The 18,900-nt window shown below is 51.8% G+C and overlaps 6 protein-coding genes across 6 annotated transcripts; 1 reads left to right on the forward strand and 5 right to left on the reverse strand.

The window, feature by feature from the left end:
* Positions 1-3,263: 3,263 nt before the first annotated feature.
* On the forward strand, positions 3,264-4,253 carry A1O1_02212 (uncharacterized protein; the record flags this gene model as incomplete). The annotated part of the gene is made up of 1 exon (XM_007723123.1): positions 3,264-4,253. One exon carries the CDS (start codon positions 3,264-3,266, stop codon positions 4,251-4,253), a length of 990 nt encoding a protein of 329 aa, XP_007721313.1.
* Positions 4,254-5,085: 832 nt separating this feature from the next.
* On the reverse strand, positions 5,086-5,895 carry A1O1_02213 (uncharacterized protein; the record flags this gene model as incomplete). Its single annotated transcript, XM_007723124.1, has 1 exon — positions 5,086-5,895. One exon carries the CDS (start codon positions 5,893-5,895, stop codon positions 5,086-5,088), a length of 810 nt encoding a protein of 269 aa, XP_007721314.1.
* Positions 5,896-7,673: 1,778 nt separating this feature from the next.
* On the reverse strand, positions 7,674-8,916 carry A1O1_02214 (uncharacterized protein; the record flags this gene model as incomplete). The annotated part of the gene is made up of 2 exons (XM_007723125.1): positions 7,674-8,306; positions 8,356-8,916. The coding sequence occupies 2 exons, from the start codon at positions 8,914-8,916 to the stop codon at positions 7,674-7,676; spliced, it is 1,194 nt and encodes a 397-aa protein (XP_007721315.1).
* Positions 8,917-9,447: 531 nt separating this feature from the next.
* Positions 9,448-10,437, reverse strand: A1O1_02215 (uncharacterized protein; the record flags this gene model as incomplete). Its single annotated transcript, XM_007723126.1, has 2 exons — positions 9,448-9,982; positions 10,040-10,437. The coding sequence occupies 2 exons, from the start codon at positions 10,435-10,437 to the stop codon at positions 9,448-9,450; spliced, it is 933 nt and encodes a 310-aa protein (XP_007721316.1).
* Positions 10,438-11,875: 1,438 nt separating this feature from the next.
* Positions 11,876-13,545, reverse strand: A1O1_02216 (uncharacterized protein; the record flags this gene model as incomplete). Its single annotated transcript, XM_007723127.1, has 3 exons — positions 11,876-12,130; positions 12,194-13,252; positions 13,309-13,545. 3 exons carry the CDS (start codon positions 13,543-13,545, stop codon positions 11,876-11,878), a joined length of 1,551 nt encoding a protein of 516 aa, XP_007721317.1.
* A 1,690-nt stretch (positions 13,546-15,235) lies between these two features.
* On the reverse strand, positions 15,236-16,578 carry A1O1_02217 (uncharacterized protein; the record flags this gene model as incomplete). Its single annotated transcript, XM_007723128.1, has 2 exons — positions 15,236-15,361; positions 15,415-16,578. 2 exons carry the CDS (start codon positions 16,576-16,578, stop codon positions 15,236-15,238), a joined length of 1,290 nt encoding a protein of 429 aa, XP_007721318.1.
* Positions 16,579-18,900: the final 2,322 nt, after the last annotated feature.

Genomic DNA, 18,900 nt, shown 5'->3' on the forward strand with positions numbered 1-18,900 from the left:
AAGCGATGTGGTTGGAATGAATGTGTTGGGCAGGGCAATAGCCAGATTGCGCTGTGCCAGTGATTAGTGTTGTGGTCAAGATAAGGCTTCAAGTCTTGATGGTTTGATGGCAAGGCTGGTATGTGCAATGAAGTTGCACTGTTGTAGAGCTTGAGTGTTTGTTTGGATGAGATGGGGAAAAGTCGGCAAATTGAACGGAAAAAAAAACATCGAATATGTACTAGGGAAAGCACATCCACGTGCGCCAAAAGGCAGCAAGTAACAGCAAAAGTGCGACTGCTCGACTGTCTTTGTTGTCGAAGTGAACAACACTTGCAGGCTGAACAGACAGGGATAGTCAAAGCAGGGTTGTTCGAGGGAAGGAAGGTGATAGGCAGTGAATGAGATGCTGCATACCTTTCTTCACTGACAAAGGAGTGATCGTTGACCGTCAGGTATTGTGCGTAGTTTCAAGAGAGTGTATTGTCTGCGCCAGGCAAGACAATGGAGGGAAAGTCAACAAAGGAATGTCTAGGACTAAGCCTGCCACAGTTGGACGTCTCAATATGAGATGAAATGAGAGAGATTGTATAGAGAGATCCAATATGGTTCTGAAGTAACTGGGTAGGCTTCTATATAGGTCGGGGAACAATGTAGATCGGCAGGCAGGTGAATGACGGACGGAACCCCCCTGGTGGTATCCACGAAGTAGCGTGCAAGGGGCATTTGAAACATGGCATTCTATTGGCAGGACACACCGCGTTCTCTCGCGCGTGGGAGGGTGCTGCTCACAGACCATCCGTCGTTCGAGACTTCACGTTAAGCTCGGGGCTCAAGGTCCAGTCAGAAGCTTTGGTCACCGCGTTGAAAAGGACGTTCTGGACGCGTTCAGCACAATCCGGAGGTTAGCTGTGCCTGGAGTGACCATTTTGACTCCAGGGTAAGTCATCTACCGGCTGGAAGAAGACAAAAGCTGTAGGCTGACTGATCGATTGGTCGTAGAGCACCTGGCTTCTTCAGGTCCCAGTGAAGCCTGATGGAAGGCTGGGTTGGGGTGACGAAGCAGCAGTCAAGACACACGCACTCTGGAAAGATGACGGAGCCCCTGGAGGAGGCTGAAGCAGTCCATCGCGGAGGTGGATCTGACTCGGCAAGCGATCAGATCCCAGGGGCTTTCATGGAATGGCAGGAGAAGAATGTGGTGAAAGGTGAAGGGTGAAGGGTGAAGGGTGAAAAAGGTGGACAAAAGGGTCAGGGGTTGGGTGCGGTTAGCAGTGACCAATCACACGATCGAGAATGTTGCGCTTCGGCCAAACAGGTTAGTCCCGGACATGGAGAAACAATGCTTCCGACGAGGCCAGCATTTCTTTTCGCTCAGTGGCCACATCCCTTCCCTCCATCTCCTCCATCTCCTCCATCATGAAACAGCTTTTCCACCTCCCTGCCTAAGACTGTTTGCAACCACCCATTGCCCCCGAAAGATCCCCTCTTGGAACGCTCTCATCAACATGCGTGGGCGCTTTTGCCAGAGTACATGTGAGGTAGGCTACTAAACGCTGGACGACAGTGGCTGGGGAGGCCTGTGCGGCTTGCCCACGGCTTAGACAGCAAGATACGGGGGTATCTCATGCAGAATAGAGTTTTTGCACAGCCAAAAAAGCATCACTTTTGCTCCATTCTTGAGAGTTCCTTTTGACGTGAATCTTCGGCAGCTCGCGGCGGCCCTGGGGCTGGCATGCATGCATGGCACGGTAGAATGGGGGTCCCTCTTGAACCGTGCTCGGGGTTGTACCCTCGCCTGGCAAACGTCTTTCAGTGAGGCATCATTAGGGCACCCTGCAATTCCTGGCGGTGGCATGCGTCTTGGACATCCCTGACATGAGTTGAAAGACTGGGATTGGGCTCGTCTCTTCAATCATGCCATCCCGATTATTCGAGAGAACAGTCTAAGCTTCCTTTGTTCTCACTGTTGAAGGTAGGCAGTGCTGAGGACCCTTAAAAGGGCTTCCCAGGCTTCCGCCGGTCAGCTCTCCAGGCCTGTCATCCATCACTCCCAGCCTTCTCTGACACGCCGCGAGTTCGTCGACCCGCAGCGCTCCTGCAGATACTTGGTCAGTCACGGCACCCGTGGCCCACTGCATTGGCCACATTATGCGCGTCAGTAACTGCGAGAACGACTACAACTACACAGTTCTCAATACAAGGCTGGACACCGCGGTGAAGGATGTTCGTGCTTTGAAGAGAAATGGCAAGTGACGTCCGGCACGTAAGACATAGAGGATCATTTTGGCCCACATTCAAGGCTCCCCAGCTCTTCCGGAAGATACCATACTCTGCGACTACCAGCGCTAACAGTTGAGGAGATCTTGTGTGTCACAACCCAGTCCCAGTCCATGTTGGCCAGCACAACGACGTCCCTGAACGCGTCGTTTGACTGTTCCTGGTCTTCTGACACAGGTCAGATCGTCAGCGGCCTATGCCCGCCGGCTGTCGATCCAAGACTCGCCATTACGATCTCCATATCAGCAGATGCTCGTCACCGAGCCATTTTACAGCCACAGGGTCATAACCGCCACTCTTCGGAAGCCCAAGAAGGCTGAAGGGGACAGAGTATGACCCGATTGTCCTCCTTATTTTGGTCTTGTTGGGCGTCTGCAGCTTGTGGGAATATCCACATATCGGTTGCCTGGTTTCCGGCCTGGTTTCGGTGGCAGTCCTCCTACAAGTTTTCCCAGGTTAGCAGATGAAAAAGCTGCTGGCGGTGATCCCGTGTCAGCAAGACCGTCACGCTGGGCCAGCCAGGTGAAATTTCCCACGACAAGTCCTCACCTCCCCATAATGTCGGGATGTGCTGTTCAGGTTAGCATTGCTGCAAGAGTCCCAGCATGACTCAGAACGTCAAGGGGAGGAAAGTGCGTTGAAGGATGGGGTGAAGGGCGTGAGGACGAGGCATGAGAAATGAGAAATTGGTGGAGGTTCGTTCTTAAAGCGGCGCGACTAGAAGCCAAGGCTGACGAGGCTGAGGACCGACTGCTATCGATTAATACGTAGGTACCTTCAAATACTACAAGTGCCGCTCACTCCGGCGTTTTCATCGTTTTCATCGTTCTTTGGGTCCATTCTTCGTTCTATACTCCTTATTCCTTCATCCAAACCATCCGGATGACAGCGTCTTCTCTTCTTGTTTAGACGAGATTATAATGTCAAATTGGTACCGCACTGCTGTGTAGTGTTCTGCCTGCCGAAACACGATTAACAACCACAACGTCTCCGTTTCTTTCGCGATGTCTGCATTCTTTATGCCTTCGATATCTTCGCTTGCCTGGTGGCGCATCACCGCCTTAGTCTTTGCGCTTATCAATCTCAAAGCTCTACCGTTAGCATGGCATTTCCGGCTCCTCTACCGGATGATAAGCCAGTGGTACACCCTAGCCCGAGTTCAACGCACCTTGACAACACGAGCCTCTGCCTCCACAACGAACAAGACACATCCTCTCTTCGAACCGGTCTCGATATTCTCGCGCGCCCCGTTTCTCGAGACGGACTACAACCTACACAAAAGCAACAGTACATATTTCTCAGATCTGGACGAGAGTCGCACGGCACTCATGACGAAAGTACTGATCCCGGGGCTCAAGCGAGGCTCGAAGAATCTAGAAAAGGAAGGCCACAAGGGTAGATTGGGGGTGATCCTCGGCAGCGTCCACACCTCGTTCCACCACGAGATCAAGCCCTACGAACGCTACGAAGTCCGCTCGCGCGTCCTGACCTGGGACAGGAAGTGGATTGTGGTGGGAAGCTGGTTCATCCGGCCCGCTAGAAAGGGGAGAGAGGAGGTAGTCCTGGCGTCTGCACTCAGCAAGTACGTGATTAAGAAGGGCAGGTTCACGGTCGCGCCGGAGCGCGGCTTCGCCAACGCTGGCTGGCTGCCTGAGAAACCGGATGATCACACGACAGGGGCGGGACAGAAAAGGGAGAGCTCCGACGACTCGGAGACAGCTCTCTCTGTTCCGACACCTGAGGGAATCCCAGAACCTGTCCTGGAAGCGGCCGTTGATGCCACGGCCGAAATAGTTGAGAAACTTGAAGATGCGGCGGAGAAGGTGTCGCGGACGCAACCCGCCGCCAAATTCCCGGGACCTGTCGCGACTCGGACTCAAGTGGGCGAGTGGGACTGGCATCGGATTGAGAAGGAGCGCGTTCGTGGTTTGCGCGTGGCTGCGAACTGGCTGGCTCTGGATAAAGAGCTGCTGGATGAGTTCATGCGCGAGTAGCGCCTGCTCAGAACCAACAGATCTCGCACGCTCCCGGCACATTGGGAGTGGGGTGTCTTTGTAAAGCGAGCGCTGTGAAGAGTATAGACTGGAGTGTATAGAATAGAGTATAGACCAATGCAACATCTCGTTAGAAGTTAGACTCAAGACGACATAGGATACTATATGTCGAAAATCTCAAGAGGGCTAGCAAGGGACTGCGCCGACGTACCAGAAGTGCCAGCATCGGCAGCTTAACCTATCCAACGGAGAAGAATTCGACAGCCTTGCGTCCACATGGATAGATGCCCTCCTGATGTTTTTGATGAATTGTTTAAATGGCATCATGTAAAGCTGTGGATAGAGGCTGTACTATCTTATATACAACGAACATTTTATTCCTGTAGGCTCAAAGAGCACGACACTATTTTGCTATCAGCGACAACATCTCTCCCAGACGCGCTTCTGACCTCAGACCACCATGGCAACAAAGACCAGAGACGCTCTGCTTGCGTAAAGGGACCAACGCCGTTTCCTATACTATTGGAAATGTCGAGCGGACAACAAGAAGGGAGACAACCAGGAATTTGTGTTTGCGGGAGAGGTAAATAGGGGGCCGTATTTTGGGAGACATTCGATTCGATCGCGCGCCGCATAATATTGACATTGGACAATAAAAGACAACATGATAGCGGCCCCATAGCATCCCTAGCATTCGGGCGGTCAAGATTGCTCATACTGCAGGTTGCAGAGTGGGAAGTTAACAATTGTCGCGGAGGATTGTCGAGGAGGACATCAAATGCCTCCGTGCCAATGATTCTGTATGGCCTCGTTGGCACCATCCTGTCATTGTTTATTTCCCCTCCTGAGATTCCTGCAATTCCTGCTTCTCAGCCTTCTTCTTTCCATCTCCATTTCCATTCTGCTTCTTGTGGTGGTGTTGCAAATGCTCCTTGTGACGAGCCTCGCGTTCTTTCATGCGTTCCTCCTCCGCGGCGACCATCTCCTTCCACAGGTCATCGTTTCCACCACCGGTGCCTTGACTCGAGACCTCACGCTGCACCTGTTTCTCCAGGATGCGCTTATGCTCCGGGTCGTTGGGGTCAACGTAGCGAACGGTCTCGTAGTGGCCTTCTGAGTTGCGTGAGTCGGCGATCTCGAAGGCGGCAGTGAGGACGAGGACGCCCAGGGTCAGAAATTGGGCATACACTCTGGCTTGGACGATCTTCTGCTGGCCCGTCATGTATTTGTTGCGGTTGACCAGGGCGAAAGCAGCCACCATAGAGCCCGCCCACGACCCGAACACAATCTTGTATCGCTCTTTCCGGCCAAATTCTAGGGCACGCTCGGTAAATGTCTTGCTTGCTCGCTCAGCCTCGGCCTTCTCGGTCTCCATCTCTTTATATTCCCTCTGAATCGGATTACTGTCGGCCTCGAAGGCGCGGGAATAGTGGTCTGCAGTGACAATGCCGCCGAAGGTGCCGGCGCTCGTCATCAGGAACGCCTTCAGAGGGATTGTCAGGTTGCGAAAGAATTGGTAGCGGCGGTGGGCGAACACCACGCCCGTTGCGCCCAGCGCCAGACCGCTGAGACCACCGACGAGACCGCCCTTGAGGGTCTCGCGGTAGTGAGCTTGTTCTTGTTCTTTTGTGAGGATCTTCATTGTCGCCGATGTGGAGTGTTGGTTCTTATGACTGGTGCGAGGGGTGCGCTCGAGCGACTCGTTCTGCCGTGTGTTTGCCCGCGAATTGGTATGTCAAGGTTCGGGGCAGATAGGAGGGTGTGTGGTAAGGTCAAGCCACCTGGGCGGTTTTATGCGTAGCTATGCAGTTTGTCGATCGAGCTCGGGCACTGGCCGGCAATGGAGCAGGAAAAATGTGGGCAGAGGCGAAAGAGCAAAACCACGGTGCTGGTGTGCTGTTTTTGCTATTACTGGGGTTTTCCGACCTGCAGTGTGAATAATCAATCAAGCAGCTGCCCGTTGGTTGTCGATGAAACTCGATGGATGAGGCGAGTCTGTCAGCTGCGTAGTAGAGCTATCGGGATAGGTAGGTCTTGAAGTAGAGACTTGGATCGGTCGAAGGAGCCCAGGGTCTGTGTGTTCGCTGTCGAGGTTTTGCACTGATAGATGGGATGCGATTAAGCTGATAACCAGCGATGGGAGGAGCAATGATAAAAGCAATTAATGTCAGTACGACGATGGGTCTAAGGCTGGTTGAACATATATGCCCTCATTTAAATCTGTTACGCTCAAGGTCGATACGCAGGTATTCGGCCTCCATCACCATGACATCAGAACGAGCTCCTCGGCTCAGGTACAACGTTGCGGGCCTTTTCCCTCGCCCACACTGGCACTGCTGATTTATCAACAGAAATCAAACGTTCAATCATTCTTGCTAGATACCCAGCGGCTGCTGCTGCTGCTACTACTGTGGCGACTGCTAGAGGCCCTTCGAGATCTGTGCGTCCGAATACAGTGCCTCCTCTTCTGGTTGGAATCTGCCCTGCGGTGAATGAATAATCACGCGTGTGTGGAAGAATTTTTCTGAACGTAGTAGCCAGCGACTGTCGGTAGAGCTTCGATCAGCTCACGTCTGCAAGGCCCAGCCAGTTTCCACCCAGTAATCGTCGATGAGAACGTCAGGATATATCATTCAGCCTTCTTTGCCGTCATCTCCGAGGAGCGCCGAAGATATTTCTTGTGCACAGTACTAGTATGCTAGTATGGGGGCAAAACGATGGATGAACGTTCTGCCGGAGTGTCAGCCTCGTTGATTTACCTCACTCATATGGAATGTTCCTGTCGAATCCTCTTGCCTTGATTGACGCCTCCATAGGAAAGTTCACTTTAACACACACGATCAGCGTCGATGCCCTCTCGGTCGGTCCTCGGTCCTCGATCTGGGTTGTGGTGACCGAAAGCTGATCTCTGTCTCTAAGCGCTGCACCACCCCCAGCCAGACGCTTCTTTACCGTGGCATGCATGACATTCATACCGACCTTTCTCCCATCTTACGAGACGAACTACCCATACAGGCACTTTTTCACACAAGTTTGCGCTCGACCAATGATGGAATAGACGATCACGCTGCATGCCGGCAGTGCTTTTCTTGTCGGTTGAGAGGGCCCTACAAGTAAGCGCAGGGAAACAGGAAAGCAGGGGCTTTCCAAGAAACCTGTAAATGGATATAGGTAGGATCCAGCTGTGTGATGTACTAGAGGCCTGAGTTCAATGAACCACTGCAGGGGAAGGGAACAACAGAAAAGGAAAGAAAGGAAAGAACAGTGCAAGGGGAAGTTACATGTATATTTGGGAAAATGTTCTCGTTTGCGTGCCGAGCTACTCGGCACTGTCCAAACAAACAATCATGCCAGAATACTGTTTGGCGGATCTTGCTCGTCCCTATTCTGTTGATACGATTTGAAAAAGTGAGCTCCTTTCTAACGCCGGGCGAATGACGAAACCTCGGGTACGATGGTGTAGCTCGTGGCTCCGGGGAGCAATCTTGCCCGGTTGCTCAGCTTTTGACCCGGTGCAAGGTTGTTCTTCGCTTTGGGCACAACCGTTGGCTGAGAATTATCATCTCTTCTCTTTGTCGGATCGTAGGTTGCCCGCTGCCAGTTCTTCTTGGTGTAGTCATCGCTTCGTTGCAAGATGGGTCTGGACCATTCCTCCATGAGTTTCGTGGCTTGTCGTTTGATGGCTGGTTCGGCTCTCTTGGACTTGCGATAGAACAAGATGACTTTTCCGATTCCAGAAGAGATTAAAGTCTCCTTGTTCATGGGCAATTTCGACAACGCCGCAAAGAGTTCGCGCTGGATGTTGTATGCGGGAAGGCTGCCGTCGGTAAGGGGTTCCAGAAAGAATCGAACCGCTTCCAGTAAATTCGTCTCCGGATCAAGGATCGATTGAACAATATTGTTGCGATTGAGCAGGCTGACAACTTCAGGAAGCATTTTGAGTTTCTGCGATGCAGGTAGACCTTGTCGGACCAATTCTCCATCGGTTTCGGCGGCCGCAATCATTCGATTTCGAAGGTCCTCAATCTCTTGATCGGCGGCTTGTTCCAAGTCCTAGAGTTCGTTAGAAGCTTGTTATATCTGGCAGCAGGTCGTAGCTCACAATTTCGCCCTTCCTAATCCGCTTGCCTGAAGACTTCTTGACAGCCGCATCCATTGCTCTGTCGAGCGCTCGTCTTCTTCGCTCTTCAGGAGTGAGGTCTTCTTCGTTGATCTCAACCCGTGCTGGTCTGGCCTTTCTTTCCCCGTCGCCGTCCTTCGGCTTTCGTGATCTCTTGCCATCGATCTCCTCCCCACCCGAAAACCCATCGTCACTATCTTGTCTTCGCCGGTTCTTCCTGGCCCTCTCGCGTGTCCTCTCCTTCTTCTTCTTTGGCGCCGCATCTTCGCCGTCGACCCGCTTCCTCTTCTTCACGTGGATGGCTTTGCTGAGCGTATCAAAATCGGGCGCGACTTGCACAGCTGTAGGATCGAAGTCGGCAAACTGGGCTTCATCGACTTCAGAGAGGAGCGACTCGTCATCCGAGTCGTCGGCGTCGGGTTGTACTTCTTTCGAGGGATCTTGAAACTCATCGTTCAGGTCGTCTAGCTGGTCTTCATTCTCAGATGGTCGATCGAGACCTTCAGCATCTGGGGGCGGGGCTTCCTCTCCGTAGTCACTCATGATGGCAGCGCGTCCTTTCAATAGCTAGCAGGCTACTTTCACGGGAAGGTTGGAGGGGCAGTTCGACGTTTCAATGTTTGAAATCCAAGAAATCGGTTGAAGGAAGTCAAGGGGTTGTGAAGAGACATGTACCTTCCAGGTGTCTGGAAGTGACAATACAGTGAAGTTGATGCCAAGTCGCGGAACTGACTCAGCTAGTCACGTGAGTATCAATTTCATGACTCTTACGCCCTTGATGGAGTAGCGAGGTGGTGGATGTCATTTCAAGGATACATCAATCAACAACTGTCATCTTAGGAGTATGCGTCGATACGAGTCTTCACTGAGCGAGGCAGAGGATGAATGGTTCAAGGGTAAGGCTGACATCTTGCATTGTGCAGGGGTGAACACTGTCTGGAACCATAACCATCGTCTTGAAAAGCCTCTTCTATACGAGAACAAAACTCGCACAGTGCGCCTGTGGAAACAATCTTAAAGATACCTCATCTCAACTGCAACTGGAACTAAGAAACCGTAGGAGGTTATTTCCCATCAATCCGCGAGCGTTGCGCTGATACAGGTGTTGGACTGGAACCCATTCGATGTGCCGTTCTTTAGCCAGCAATTGGCTTGGTCCGAGGTGTTACTCGCGGCCATCTCAAAGTTCCAGGTAACACCTTTGCACGTCTGCATATTGCCGCCCTCGTGGTCCTGACCCCATAGCGACACAAAATGTCTGGCATTAGCACACGCATACAGACAGTCGGTAATGCTATAAGCGAACAGACCCACAACGTCTGCAACCACCAACGAGGAATCGGTCAAATCTGGTATACTATTCTGCATGTCCACGCCGCAGAACAAGTCGAACGCGACATTCATTTCTTGGATGACAATTTTCGAGTTGTCCCCCGAGCAGCCAGGGTTCTCCAGGGTATCGACGTAGTACGGTTCCGGGACGACGAAGTTTTGCAGGGAGGAAGGCAGCGGGAGAGTAGTTGTGGAAGTGGCGGAAGGTGAGGAGCCTGTCGAGGTAGTTGTTGCAGAACTGCTGTCTGCGGTGACTGTGACCACTGAGACTGGCGCACTGGGGAAACGTCAGATAACGGCGGCTCTCCCCGTTGCAATGTACGAGAATGTTTACCTCGAAGAGTCTGATCGTTTACTCGACATTGCGCCAGCAACACCTCCGCCCACTGCCCCACCGACGACCACAGCCGTCACTGCTGCAACAAGGATGCCGAAGGCGAGAGGTGATAATCCCCAAGGGTTCGGTTTCCGAGGCGCTGGCGCCGGCTCTTGGGGTTCAACTAGTCCATAGCCTGTTGGATACTGGCCACCCTGCTGGTACTGAGACGGGTACTCATTCTGCAGAAAGCCTAGTGTTGGTTGTTGATATTGCTGTTGGGCCACAGGCACTAGCCCAGGCTGATTTTCCTGCCGTGAGATGACAGGATACTTGTCCGAGAGGCCGCTGGAAGACATTGCGGACGGCAACTCGTTTGGTGACGATGTAGGCAGGTTGGTATTGACCTGGGACATCTTCGAAGCTTAAAACATGCGACCTAGGTCGCAATTGAACCTGCGCGTTGTCACAGACAATCTGCGAACAATCAACAGGTAAGAAAGACGGTGCGAGCATGCAAGATGGGTAAAGTAAGAATTGAACCAGAGGGTGTGTACAACTGATGGTGCGTTATACCCTCCCTCTGGCCAGCATGGCGTGCGCCACCTGTGCCAGTCTTGAAATCATGCCTCTGATAAAGTTCTGGGGCGTTTGAGCCCATCGCACCTGGTCGCACCTGGTAGCTGGAGAGACCAGTACAGTTGACAGGGAAGCATGTTTGAGTCGATTCCTCCTCCTTGAGGAAGCACTGGCAGACCACACATGGGGGCCGTTGCAAGTTGACGCTCAAACACCCTGGCTTTGGCGGCTCGGAAGGCTATTGCATGGGCGGACTTGCTTCTGAATGATACACAAAGTTGGGGCCAATTCATACGGCTGGAGTATGTTTGGTTATGCTGACCGCTTGGCCTTTGACAAGCAATTTCGTCCGCAACGGCTGTAGAGACAGTGATGAGACACTCTGGGCCGGATCGACGTAGTCATACCAAGTGCTTCTGCTCTTCGACTTGTGACCTTCAGTCTCAATGTCGTCCGTCAATGTTGAAGCAGCGAGTATGAATACTGCTTGTCTTTGGCGGCAAGTCCGCATACCCAAGAGTCCCTTCGTGAGACAGGAGAGGAACGAGATGGTCGGCCACTGTCTTCTCCGACCAGGTAAAGATAGTCCGGATGGATGAAACAAGGACTGATTTGCGGATCACCAATCTAAGCTCCGTGTGGGTTTGGCACTCAGGAGAAGTCGTACCCTGAAAACCAGCATCAAGTAACACAGTCCGGCAAGTTGATATGATTGGCTTTTAAGCATAAGTTCAAGTGGCGCTTGCAAAACATCAGCCTTGTTCACTCAGACCAACCCTCTCTGATGTGAGTACATATGGTCGTCGAGAAGATGCATCGCCTGGCCAGACTCGTCATTTCTGTCTGGAGAGGATTTCGTTGCTTCTCATTACAGCCGCCGTAAAGGTTTGCTGGGCAACGTTGCTGTTGAGTGCTTGGGACAGTGGAGTACTATGCCAGTCAAGAGAATCCCATCCGCCTATGGATTGAGCCGGTCTAACGCAGCACACCGGCACGGCAGAGCTGTAGACCCGGTGTCTAAGGTGAGCACAACTAGTGATGGGAGATATCGAGTACAGCCTTGGTGAACACTAGGCCGAATACCATCGGTTTTCTCTCGCAGGACCGTACACGTCGAGCTTCCAGCCCGTGAGGTCGCCAGAGCACTTGGCAGGGCACAGCAAAACGATGCAACCCCAAGGGAGGCTTTGATAGCGACGATTGCAAGGCGACGCCTCTTCTCTACGATGCGAGACAGCCAGCGACAAAATCCAATCAGTTTTCAACTTGGTAGGTTCAAGTGATATACCTGAAGCGTCTTCTTGCTTCTTGCCTCTCCTGAGTAGAGAAGCCGGCAATCTCAGCCTGTGCTTCGCTGTCCATCACTGCTTCTGGACCTGTGCTGCATTCAAGTCTTTTGTTGGCACGCTGGAGAATAACGCGCATAACGAGAGCAAGTATAATCGCCCCCAAGACGGATGCAGAGTTCACGGACATGGCGATAATATACCGAGGCGCCGAATGGTTCGGGTACAAAAAGGAGGTGGAGATCTAGAGGAGTTTGAGTCAATGAGATGTTGCCCCCGGCTTCCATAGGCATAGGCTGTGGCTTACCTGCGCAAGTGTCCCAGTAGCATTGATGAAGGCGAGTGCGCAGGCACGTTTAGCTCGCGGTCGAATCATCGTCTTTTGAGCCCATGCAAGAACAATCGCATTGGCACCGTGCCCGCCAGCAACCATGAGGATCATGGCGAAATAACGTGGCCACGTACTGAGTGTTGCGGCGCAGATACTGAAGCCGATAATCGCCACTGCGAGGGGCCAGATGACATGGTAAGAAGAGTTCTCCGTACGATCCGCCGACCAGTTGTTGCTGATAGCAACAAAGATGGCCATCAGATAAGGGGGTGATGTGAGCAGCAAAGTAGCCATGCGATTAAAGCCCAGGGTTTGGACGACGGATGGAAAGAAATTGTGCACTGATGAAGCCATCGAAAGGAGCATGTACATGGCTGCGAAGACAAAGAGTCGCCCGTCTTTTCTTGCCAGGTGGAATCCAGACTCCGAGTTGTTGCGTTCTTCATCAAGCTGGCCAGCGTCGAGGACCAATCTCCATTCAGCGACGGCACGCTCTTTGTCCGAGAGCCAGCGAGTATTCGAAGGGAAGTCGGGTAAAGAAAGACAAGCGAGGCAAGCGACCCCAACTGTTGAGACTCCGCCGATGATAAACATCCACCTCCAAGCCTCAAATCCGCCCGCGCCCTCAAGTCGGACAGTGATTCCAGCGGCAATGAGGCCGGAGACCGCACTGCCCAGCAACGGAGCCGATAACAGTATCGCACTTCGAAGGCCCAATTCAGATCGCGTGTACCAAGACGATATCAGAAAAAGAGCCCCAACCGTGAATGGGGCTTCCACAAATCCAAGCAGAAAACGTATCAGATAGAGATTCCAGGCGTTGTGAACAAGACCAGTGCATGCGGAAATGACACCCCAGATTGCCATGCAGGAAGGCAGGTAGATCGAGGGCCGAAGCTTGGTTAAGACCATATTTGATGGCACCTGCATCAATATATAACCCACGTAGAGGATGCCAACAGCGATGCCGTACTGGGTCGAGTCAATGTCCAGAGACTTCTGAAGGCCAACAACTCTAGCCGCCGCTATAATGCACTGTAGGCTGGCGCATCAATTTGGGGTCTCTATAGTGGCTTGGACAGTGGTCTTACTCGATCGAAGTAGTTGAAAATCAGCATGACCCAGGCCATCCCGAGCAGCCGTCTGTCAACCTTCCTTTTGAGCCTGTCTGCTGCAACACGGAACTCGTCTCTTTCCATCTCTTGCGCCAGGAGAAGGCGGAGGCAGGAAGGTGCGTGTTGCGAAGGAGAAAATACGGCACTGTCCTCAGTACTAGATTCGTTCTCCTTGAACTGAATCATAGCCGTGAGTTTCGAATTGGGGGCCATGGTGCACAAAGACAGAATTGAAGTCCAATTTCACGATGGATGAATGGGAGCAAGTCCACTGAGAAGAAGTTTTCTCTCCAACGGTGTAAAGACATGTGGGTTGATATGAGGGAATCTCTCTCCCTTTTGTATGTCCAGTAATTGCAAAACTGGGAGACAGAGACAGGTCCATTCCAAGCTGGCATCACTGCTCTGTACTGGATTTTCTCCTTGTCCCAGTATATATCATGACGTGCAAATCAGACGTTGAATGAAGCTGTGGTCTCGGGGGAAAGCCGCCGGCTGACTATTGGACCAGCCGAGGAGTTTGTGCGGTGATTTCTTTGGTACGTCCCGATATAGGGCTTTTCAAACCTACCGGCTGCAGATATATGCAGTGAAGAGACCATGTGCGCTACCCATACGCCCAGGGAGCTCGAACCTGATGTGATACATCTTGGAAGAACACAGAACTCCGGCTCGACGGTTTGATGGCGAGATGCAGGGAGACAATCGTACACGAGCTTGCGAACTGTTCATTCGTGAGAAGTCCCGTGCGGCTACTGCAGGTTGCGCATCGTACGCGATCAACAGCCATATGCTGATGAGGCACTGTTGGAATGTTACCTTAGGTATGTAGACAGGACCCAAAACAAGTATGCCGCATTCAGTGCGAGAGAGACAAAACAACGACGAACTGAATTGTGTCTGTAGAATCTTTGGCGGACATCTGACCACTCGGAGCTGTATACTTCACCGGACTGCCTGCGGAGAATCCTCGCAACGCAGATACGTATAGAGGCTGCAAACGCTGTCGTTGTTGACGACGATACTATTGTTAGCCGTTGACCTCTTCCCAGATCGCTCAACCCCTGCATTGGTACCGTCTTCTAGTACGTATCTTGTTTTGTCAACTCGGCTCTTCCTTTCGTGCAAATCGGATATCAAACTCATTCAACCTCGAAGCCTTATACAAAGCACTCAACATGTTCGGCGGACGTACGTACACTCACCAGAAATCGCAAGAGAAGTTTAGATTGATACTGACGGCATCGCCAACAGCACAGGAGCATCTCTCCGAGAAGGAGATCAGCGAAGGTGAAAAGAAGGCAATGGTAGAGGTTCAGATCTTCACAGCCGCTTGTGCTGCATTATGGTTCTGTACGTCCGCCGTCTAGCTCGACCGTTGAACATCGCATGAGTGCCAAACGCCATCCTGGTCACAATCCTAGAGAAAGAGAACATGTGCTAACCGGCTATATTCCACAGCACCACACGTTGTCGAATGGGCGCGAAAGCTCTTCTAGATCTCTACACCTCGTGGGATGGGAAAAATTCCTCTGCGAGAATGATACCAGCAATGATCGCATCCCCACACCCGAGAGAGGGAGAGAGCTGCAGCCTTTACAAGGTACCTAGCGGTGCAGAAGAGGAGGGGGACGTAAGAACTGTGGTTGTTTACTATACACTATCTTATACATTATGGGCGGATTAGGTACATGGTACCTTTATTCCGAACATGGAAACCGGCTATCGAACGACCTGCGTTCCTTTGATAGACCGGACGAACTCGCTACTATTCTCAACAATGGGCCGCCGTGGCAGAATTGCTCGGGTACTATGCAAGAATGGCGGTGATTGCCCTTAGGTTGATAATCCTACTGGCATCCAAAGATGGACCAAACAAGTTCTCCCAATGGCCTTTCTGGACCTATCTACGTCGAGGCGCATCGTTATCCCTATCCTTGGATATCTTCTCCCAAGCCTCGAACTCCTGTTGCACTAGGTCCAATTCTTTCTGCAAGTGTCGTAATTGTATGTCGTATGCCTCGAGCGTCTATCAACCGAGGTCAGTAATATGTTCTGTTGTACAGACTGCGGTGACCATACCTTCTTGGCCGCCCTGATCGTTTCTTCATCAAGAGTAGACTCTTCATCATTTGCCGCCGGAGCGACCTTTTCCATTTCCATCTTCAATCTCTTCGTTCGTTCTCGGATACCCAACATCCGGGCCCAAATCTCCTGCTGTCTGGCATCTAGGCTGGGGTCAAAGACTTCTCGCTGTAATCTTTCCAGCTTTGACTTCAATTCTTCCTCGGCATTGTCCATCACGTAGCCTCGATTGCGCAGGATCTGAACCTTCACTGCCAATGCGAGGGTTCTCTGGGCTGTGGCCGCCTGTCTTCGTTTGCATTCTTCGAGTCTAGTGGCAACATTCTGGCGGTGCTTATCGAGCTGGACATCGAGGGATGTGTTGATCTCCTGGAGCATCATATTGCATCTCTGAATAGCCTCCATCTGTATCTGAGCCTTTCTTCCCAACTGGAAAAAGCCTTGAACGAGCAAGGGGACCCAATCCGGTCCGGGTCGTTTTGAGAGAGCCTCCTCCCATTTGTCTTCGTCCTCGCCAGGGCCAGGTCTGTATTTCAAAGCCTCCGTTTCCGTTTCGACATGTTTGTAGAGGTATGTCCGCAGGGGAGACGATAGGTTTTGTGGGTCCCACTTGTTCTTGACGATAGTCATCTGTGCTGGAATCGATCTGAACACGTTCAAACCGCGACCTTCTTCCCACATTGACTGCGACGCAGGCTGTCCCTGCTGGGACTGCGCAAACCTCAAAGTCTGATCAAGCGGACGCTGCGGAGGCTTTTGTGGCTGTTGTTGTTGTTGCTGTTGCTGCGATTGCGACAGACCAAAAGCGCTCTGCTGTTGTGGTTGTGTTGATGTTCCGAACAATCCACCTGTTTGCTGGGGCTGTTGAGATGTTCCAAAAATCCCTCCGGCCTGCTGCTGCTGAGGCTGTGCACTTCCAAACAAGCCTCCGCCCTGTTGCGTCTGAGAAGCACCAAAGATGCCTCCGGTCTGAGCAGGCTGGGCAGGCTGGGATTGAGGAGCTCCAAAGCTGAATTTTGGGGCATTGCTCTGCTGTGTCTGCGCCGGGCTAAACAAGGATGACTGGCCAGCAGGCTGGCTCGACGGGGTGTTGGCAAAGGAAAACAGGCCGGGCTTCGCAGGTTGCGTCTGGTTCGCAGTCGAAGATCCGAAAAGGCTCATGGTGAGGTCGATATGTCGCAGATCCAATCTACAACCTTAAACAATGATCGCTTGAGAACAAGTCGCGAAGACTTTCAACGGCAGTGGTACTGTTAAGGCATGCACTTTGAGATGTTCTCCTGGCACTGTCGGACAGCAGCATTCAGCAACAATGATGCTCTGCTTGCGTTTGATCATTCATTTGGAGAACAGAATATTGTTTCTACCCCAGAGGTATTGACGCGCAGAAGACGCGCACTGCAGGTCTGGGGATCTACGGTGAAGTATATAGTTGCTGGCAGCAAGTCACAGCCTTGGCGTTTGCAACGTGAATGCTGCTCGCTGGCTTCACTACTCACTGAACATGAAGCTGAGATTCTTAAGGTTGACAAGTATTCACCTCAGGTACCAGGTGAGTTTCCTCGAAAGCAAGACCATGACAGGGGTTTAACCATCAGGACGGTCAACCACCTACATGGATACAGTTCGATTAATGCTTCCACTGTACTGAGCAACTTCAGCGTGAATCCTGCAACCGAGTGATTATATTGGGATTGTTTGCCGTCTGCTTGTGGAAAGTTCCACAGTATGCAATTCCTGTGAATTTCACAACCGCAAGATTTATACTGTCGAACGGCGCAACCAATGCTCGCGTGCAAGCAGCTACCTATAAAGGGCTGTTTCTAAAAGTAGGGAAGTCGCAATGAACACTGCAGAGCTTGAGCAGAATACGGGGCACGTTCTGCAAATCCCCAAGAACGCAGCCAACCGAGTAACAGAGCATCGTGTCATTTATTTGGACAAGCCTTCCGTGATCACTGCGAAGTCCTTGAAGATCAAAACAATCATACTCGAGGATGCAGGCTCTGCCAAACCCAGTCTACACCCTGACAGCTAATCCATGACATCGAAGAATATACCCTTGCCTGAACGTCAGAACGGGGATTCATTGAGCTCATCGACTCTTAAGCGAGGCAGATGTTGCCACACCGGTCAGTTAACACTTGCTTGGTTGGCCCCAAGACCATGAAGTTCATATACCCTAGCGCTCTCAGTCAGCTATAGCGTGTAGCTGTGTTGGTAGTAGATGATCGTAAACAGGGGTTGAGAGAACAGCGTGAAGAACGCAGTGTTTCCCTTTTTTTAAGGACACATTATAAAATGCCCCAGTCCACAACAAATTGAAACAGAGTCCCAGCAGCCGTACGACTTGGGAAAAGATTGTACGAGATTGTACGAGACGTGGACATCACGTGCCAAAGCCTGGTCGGGACTGGGACTATGGACCCCACATGTCAGCTGTTTCGGGGGTTTTGATGAGGCACTGCATCGAACGATGGAGATGCCAATTGCGAGATCTGACCGGGTGAGGCAACGACGGGAGGGTACCAGCCAAGAAAGAGCCTGCGGTAAGCAAATCAAAATGTTCAAGTTTCGGGCTTCAAATTGTGTCTATGTGGTGGGTGGCGCGTTCCCGCTGTTCTTTCCCCCACTGCACCCTGAACGATGGTGTCACGGTTCGCAGCTCGACGGTGGATTGACCAATGAAGCAGACAGGATTGGAATGCGGCTCGAGCTACTAGTAACAAGGTCTGAATGTCATGCAGGGCTGGAGAAAAGACAGCCAGGGTCGTTGGCTTCCGGTGTCGGCAGGGCGAATTTAGTTGCCGAGCAAAAGTGGTGCTTGAAGAATACTAGCAGCAATATACGTACCACCAGGGAATGCTTTCATTTCACCCACTGCAGGATGTGAAAGGAATGAATGTGTGGGACAAATTCTGCCATGACTGCTCTGTCCACCTCGCCTAGAATACTGCTAATCAAAGGTAGTCTACCCACTGAAAGACGCAGAAGTAGATGGGCCAGATCATCTCGGTGACAACGATGCCGAAGTTGTTTTGTTGCAACTACGTACTGTGTGCGTTTTGCTATGAATACCGCTTCTATGAAAAATGCTTGACCCTGGGGTGCAGCTCGTGAGGCGCTCGAAATGCATGGCTCCCTAGGTAGGTACATATGGTACCTACATAGCTATTTGGGACAGGTACAGACGAATCTAGGGGAACACTGTGCTTGTGGTACGATATTTCCAAGGGAAGGCTGTGATATTGTTTGACCACTATTCCGCTTGATGCCATTGGTGCATGGGGTAAGAGTGGCCTTTCTTATACAGAGCTGTTCCCGTTTCGGTGTCGGGAACTAGACTGCCATTATTGATTAGAGATCCCACAGCTGTTCGTCTGGAAGAAGCAAGCAAGTGAAAATTTTCTCTGAAGGCTGAATGCCATCGGGCAACACCGGAAGGGAGAAAGGAGCAGAGGCTTGTCAGGCGCCCATCCAGTG

The sequence above is a fragment of the Capronia coronata genome, assembly GCF_000585585.1.
Source record: "Capronia coronata CBS 617.96 chromosome Unknown acBCG-supercont1.2, whole genome shotgun sequence".
Classification (NCBI taxonomy): Eukaryota; Fungi; Ascomycota; class Eurotiomycetes; order Chaetothyriales; family Herpotrichiellaceae; genus Capronia; species Capronia coronata.